This window comes from Melopsittacus undulatus, chromosome 12 (genome assembly GCF_012275295.1).
Source record: "Melopsittacus undulatus isolate bMelUnd1 chromosome 12, bMelUnd1.mat.Z, whole genome shotgun sequence".
NCBI classification, from domain to species: domain Eukaryota; kingdom Metazoa; phylum Chordata; class Aves; order Psittaciformes; family Psittaculidae; genus Melopsittacus; species Melopsittacus undulatus.
Window position 1 is genome coordinate 6484840 of NC_047538.1, and position 6376 is coordinate 6491215.

The 6376-nt window shown below is 55.4% G+C and overlaps 1 protein-coding gene across 1 annotated transcript; it reads right to left on the reverse strand.

Moving 5' to 3' along the window:
• Positions 1–6161, reverse strand: PERM1 (PPARGC1 and ESRR induced regulator, muscle 1). Its single transcript, XM_034068414.1, has 4 exons — positions 5122–6161; positions 3866–4728; positions 1623–1739; positions 1–80 (listed from the first exon to the last, which is right to left on the reverse strand). Exons 1-4 carry the CDS (start codon positions 6159–6161, stop codon positions 1–3), a joined length of 2100 nt encoding a protein of 699 aa, XP_033924305.1.
• Positions 6162–6376: the final 215 nt, after the last annotated feature.

The following is a 6376-nucleotide window of genomic DNA, read 5'->3' on the forward strand; positions in this document are numbered from 1 at the left end:
CTAGGTCTGGGAACGTCCTTCTCTGACCTGCCTTCGGAAGTAGCGGATGGCAGAAAGGGTGCCAAAGGTTGCCAGGAACACTGGAAAAGAGCCCAACACATTTCCAGAGTGAGGATGGTGCTTCTCCCACACCTGAAGAGCTTTTCCAGCCTTCAGGATCACAAGCAACGTGGCTCACTCTGGTCTATAGGAACTACAGTCCCCTCCTGCTTTTGCTTTTCCTCCCCACCTCATTGTACTTGTTCCCAGTGTGTTCAGCCCTGAATAGCCTGGCCAGCCACACCTGATCCTATTGCTTGGGCACATGGAACACACCACCCTGTCACAAGAAATAGCTGTTTTTAAGAGAAACACAACCTAAACTCCATGTGTGTGATGGAGATGGATGGTGGTTAGACGCACAGGTTCATGTGGACATCTAATGAGCCTAACCTCAGGTAAGTAGGAAATGTCACCAGGGATTCACAATAGTTCCTTCATTTTCTGCTTCGGTTTGGACTTCCGGGCTTAAATTTAGATGAGTTTGATTTTTGGGACCTAGAACAGGTAAATTCAGCTTGTTGGAACCCAAAATGTCACAAGAGAAGGGTAAGCCAGGACGTCACCTCCTCGCCTGGGTGCATTGGGTTATGCAATCCCAAGGGCACGAGGCCCATACTCCTCTTTTCTCACCCTCTCTGAGGCCACATGTACGGTCTAATACTAAGAAGGTAAGGAGGAGCAGTCCAAAAGCTCCTTGTGATGACTGCACTGAGCAACCTTAGCTAATAAGCTATTCTCAGCTCAGGGTGTCAGCTTCCTGTGTGACCTTAGTGGGGAACATTCCTGCCCTGGACAAGGAGCAGGAAGCCCTGGTCCTACCCTCACACCCCATGGCAGGGGCTTTGGACCCAGCCCCAGGGCAGGGTCGCTGTGTTTGCTGTCCCACTCCCTACTCCTCCAGTGACCCTCACCCCTTGGGCCACAGCTCAGCTAATCTGTGTTGCCCAAGCTTCCTCTGGCCCCACCAGTTATTCAAATGCTGTGGTTGGAGAGGAGGCAACAGAGCTCCTGCAGGACTCAGTGCATCAGGATAGCACATAGATGATGCATTTACAGCACTTCAGAACAACGTGCATTTGTTCTAGATGAGATGAGGGAGTCTAAGCCTGCATACTCAGGGTCCTGATTGAGCTTCTAGCCAGCATGGAGCCTAAGAAGCCTTTCTTGCCCTGATACACTGGCATTGGTCTCTGTCAGAGGCTGGATGGAGCAGGGCTAAAGCTAGGAACACAGACTTGTCCTAGAGCTAAGTTCAAGTCAGCAGTCACTTTGTGTGGGGAAAGGACAATGGGAATAAGTAAGATAAGAGAGGTGGGACTAAAATGGGCTCTTAGGCACAAGTTCTTCCCTGTGAGGGTGGTGAGAGGGTGCCCAGAGAAGTGATTCTATGAATCAGGACTTCCATTTCCATAGGCATTAGAAGGTATTAGAAACTAACAGGATGCTTTGTAAAAGTAGGGAAATGACTGCATTTTCCCACAGGCAGTGTTAGGTGTGTTAGTATCCCTGCTTTTCTCATTGCCGTGTCTTCCATGAGGCCCTTCCCACCCCTCTCCCTCCAGGATGGACACCATACGTACTGGTCTTCCACGCATCCGGAGCCTGCAGGTCGGAGGTCTTCACTGCCCAGGATGCAAAGGCACAGAAGACGAGGCACATGTCTTTGTGGGTCAGCGCCAGTGGAACCTGGGGGTTCCCTGTGAGGAGAAGAGCAGGAGGTTTGGGGTTTCACACCACTTCCTCTGCCACAGCAGGCTCTGGTCCCTCTGTAGCAGTGGGTCCCTTGTGCTGCCCCAGAAATACATCTTTGTCACACATTTTCCCTCCCAGAAGATGTTATTTCACCATTGATCAAGTCAAACATTTCTAGTTAGGACTCAGGTACATTTGCTAAGGAGAGGGGCACATTTTCCACCCCTCTCAGGTTTATACTTCAAGAACCCAAGGCAAATACTTAATGCCACCCATGGGCCTGAGGCACAACCCATGGATATGATGCCTCCAGGACCTCTGAGTGCATCACCACCTCCCTATCTTCCCAGCCTGGAAGTGGGGCTGGATTTAGGAGAACACAATTCCTGCAGTGGCTGCCAGTGCAGGGGGGACCCTCTGGGCAAGGTCCCCATCCATGTCCCAAGGTCCTCATCCATGTCCCACAGCTCTAGGACAACACAGGTGTCACCAAGAAGCAGCAGTGCTCAGCATCTCTCTGCAGCAGGAGACAGCCCTCAGTGCTCTGCATGTCTTTCTCTGCTGGAGTTCCAGTCTAGTTGGAGACACAGGGGTTCTTTAGCTCCTCTGTTTATTTGATCAGGTTTTTAATTAAAACTGGCTTATTAATTAGCTGCACCATGGCAAAGACATTTGCCTCTGTGCAAACAGGCTGGAAGCTCTAGTCTGAGGCACCCTTTGGGATGACTCATTCATTGTTTGGTTTTAATATTACCTATGAGGCACTGTGCCTCTAAGCATCATATAAGCTTTAAGATAAATACACTGTGGCAGTGGGTCAGACTTGTTCTCACTTTATCCCTGTTTCTCTTCCCTGCATCCCGTAACAGTCAATGTTCAGGTGACCTCTGAGGTCTCGGGAGGCTGTTTTTCAAGCTAGCATGTGTTCTACAGTCCCCTTCACCTTTTCAGCTGGAAGCCTTGGACATGTTCCATTCTGTGCACACCATTTCCCCCACCAATATTAGCTCCATTGGCAGCCTTAACAGGAGAGCAGTTCAGCAACCATTGCTGAGGTTAGCAACCATTGCTGGTTCTCAGGGGCATGAGTTCTTTGGTGCAGAAAGATTTGGCTGCCCTGGCTCCCATGCCCTCATCAGACACAGCTATGTGGTTGTGCAGGCAGTTGGATGGGTGGGGGATCCCCATCTCTACCTGCCCTTGTAATAAACCCAACCATATTTAATGCTGTTAAATGCTTCAGGAAGTTTTCCTTGGCCAGAGTATAAAAATATAGATCAGATCCATAGGAAGTTATATCCATTCAGGGGAAGAAGTGAATCACCCAGGACAGAGACTTCAGGCCAGGCTGTTGCACACATGCTGTCATGCCCACCTCTGCCCCAGGACTGGAACTCGTGGGGAGCAAAGTAAGGTATGCATGGAATATACCCAGCTTCCCTGTCCATGCCTCCTGCAGTACTGAAACCAGCCAGCAGCACTCACTTGGCATAGGGACAGTGTAAGCATCACGAGAGACAATGTGACACAGCATGTCCAGTGGGACTTGGTAACCTACACGGTTTCCAATACCTGAAGGGGCCTACAAGAAACCTGGAGAGGGACTTTTTATAATGGCATGCAGTGACAGGCCAAGGGGGATGGCTTTAACCTGACACAGGGGAAAACTGAGATATTATAAAGCTCTTCCCTATGAGGGTGCTGAGGCGCTGGCACAGGGTGCCCAGAGAAGCTGTGGCTGCCCCATCCCTGGCAGTGCTCAAGGCCAGGTTGGACACAGGGGTTTGGAGCAGCTGCTCCAGTGGAAGGGGTCCCTGGTTGGAACTGGATGAGTTTTAAGGTCCCTTCCAACACAAACCATTCCACGATGATTCCATGATGGTGGTGGCTTGAGGCACACTATCCCTGCTACAACCCAGTGCTGCTATATGCCAGGGTTAACATGGCAGGGGTGTGATTTGATCAGCCACACCAGCCCACCTCAATGCTCCCATTTATATGGTGGCCTCAATGCCACTGTGGCTGAAGCAGAGATGGCTGCAGCAGGGCAGGGCTGGGAGCTGGGGAAGGGACCACACAGGGAAAAGGCACATCCCTATGGGGCTGTCGGGCAGGGATAACAATGCTTTACCTCTCAGTGCAAGGGCCATGTCCAAGTCAGACTGTGCCTTGCTTCTTCCCAACGGACCCAGTGGAACGAGTGGCAGATTCTCTCTGGATCCTCTCTGCACAAGAGCCTGGGGCTCCGGGACCTGGCGTCCGACAAGATGTCTTTGCAGGAGGGTCTTCAAAGCCCCCACAGCTTTCTTCACCTCCGAGGTGGGAGTGATGGAGAAAATCCCTCTCCAGCCTGCCCTGTTCCCAGGCCCATCCACAAAGAAGTGTTCATACACCTCAGGGACTGAGATAATCACAGAGTCATTGACTGCATCCAAGTCAGGATCCTCATTTTGCAGCTCTGTGTGGTCCAAGCTGCTGAACTTCTTTCGCTTCCTGTCTTTACTCTTGGCTTTTTTCCTCTTTCCTTCTGGTTCATTGAAAAAATACTCATAGAGTTCAGGTAAGGAGATTTCCCTTTCCAGTGTTTTTCCCCCCTCCACTGAATTCCATGTTCCTTCTTCTTCCTCTTGGGAGTCACAGAACAAATAGTCATACATCTCAGGCCAAGTCACGTCCAGGGTGTTTGTCCCCGCAAAGGTCCCAGCTTCAAAGCAAGGGGGACCCAGCTCCCTGGGACCCTCAGCTGCAGGCTCCACATGAGCTCTGCCTGCAGCATCCCCACTGAAAGCCACCACACTCTTGGGATGGAGAAGCTTTTCCTGGCATGTCCCTCCTGAAGGAGCTGTGGCTCTGCTGGCACCTGCGGCCCCATCGGGGATCACAGAGTCACGTCCACCCAAGCCCCCAGCCTGCCCTGCCTTTGGTTGCTTGGTGGCCTTCACCTTTCCCAGGGGCTGTGCCACCGGCTCCTTCACCTTCTGCTTTGGGGGAGTGCTCACGGCTGGACCACCCTCATCCACACCAGGGCTGGGCACCGGCCGCTGGCTCTCCGCTGCCTCCTCACTGCCCAGCCTCACAGGAGCCAGCTTGGCTGGGGGCTCCTTCATCCTCTGCTTCAGGGATGCGCTCACAGCTGCATCCCCCTCACCCACACCAGGGCTGGGCACCGGCTGCTTGCTCTCTGCTGCTTCCTCACTGCCCAGCCTCATGGGAGCTGGTTTAGGGGCTGGTTCCTTCACCTTCTGCTTCAATGGGGTGCTCAAAGCCACATCACCCTCACCCACACCAGGGCTGGGCACCGGCCGCTTGTTCTCTGCTTCTTCCTCGCTCCCCAGCCTCACAGGAGCCGGCTTGGCTGCCTTCTCCTTCACCTTCAGCTTTGGGGACAAGCTTGCAGCCACATCACCCTCATCCACACCAGCGCTGGGCACTGGCTTTTTGCTCTCCACTGCCTCCTCACTGCCCATCCTCACCGGGGCCGGCTTGGCTGCCTTCTCCTTCCCTTTACTCTTCCGCGAGGACAGTGGCGAGCTTAAAGGTGCCTTTATGGGCACCGCAGTCCCCTGTCCTGCAGCCCCCACCGGCTCCTTGTCCCCCGGCTCGGTGGCACTGGCTCCCCGCTGCCTCCTGCTCTTCCTCGCCTGCGCTGGCACCTTGGGCCTCACAACCTCCGGGGAGCCAGCGGGGGAGCAGCGCTCGGAGCCGGCTCTGTCCCCGCTCGCCTCCTCCCGTGCTGGGGACACGGGTGCTTTGGGTGCTGTCTCCAGCGCCGGACTCAGGGGAGGTTCACGTTGGGGTCCCCGTGGTCCTGGTTCCAAGCGGGAAGCGCTGCTAAGACCCTTCCTTGCGGATCGCCCTGGGGAAGCAGGCACTGCGGGCGGAGCCCCTCCTGCATCCCCTCCGTGCTCACTGCTTCCAGCCGCCTTGCTGGGACGCTCCATCGCGGGGCTGCCGCTGCCTGCTCCTTCCTCCGCCTGCGCTGCTGCTGCTTCACATGCCGTGTCCTGCGCTGTGCCCCCGGCCGGGCTGGCAGCGGGAGGGCAGGGGGGCTGCCTGCCCTGCACGCTGGGCATCGGAGCCGGTGAAGGGCAGCCGGGCTCGCCGCTCGCACGCAGGGTCCTGCCCACAGAGCCCAGGTCCGCTTCGCCCTCGCTGCCCGAGAGGTGCCCGTCGGCCTTGCAGCCCGGAGAGGTGTCTCCGGTCACCCCACGTGGGGCAGGGCTGCCCGTGCCAGGCCCTGGCCTGCTGCCCACCCTGGCTGCGATCGGCCCCTCTGTGCTGCCCGGTGAGCCGTCCCCTTGCTCAATGTCACTCTGCTCCTCCGCCGTGGCCAGCGAGGCCGGGGCCAGGTTGCACTCCTCTGCCGCCAAGAAGAACTCAGCCCAGTCCCTGTCGTTCAGCTGGATGCTGTACTCGAAGTCATCCATGCCTGCAGCAGGAAAGGGAGGGATGGGGACAGAGAGACCAGGGCATGAGGAAGGGACACCTCCATCAGCAGATGTAAGCCCCTATCACTTTGTCCCCAGGTTCTTGCCCTGCATTCCCTCATCCTCACTCATTTCCAACTGAAATCAGTGGGAGGCAAGGACAGAATCAGCAGGACAAGCACCGCTGTGCTGGAGCACAGCCCAGCCAGCACTGA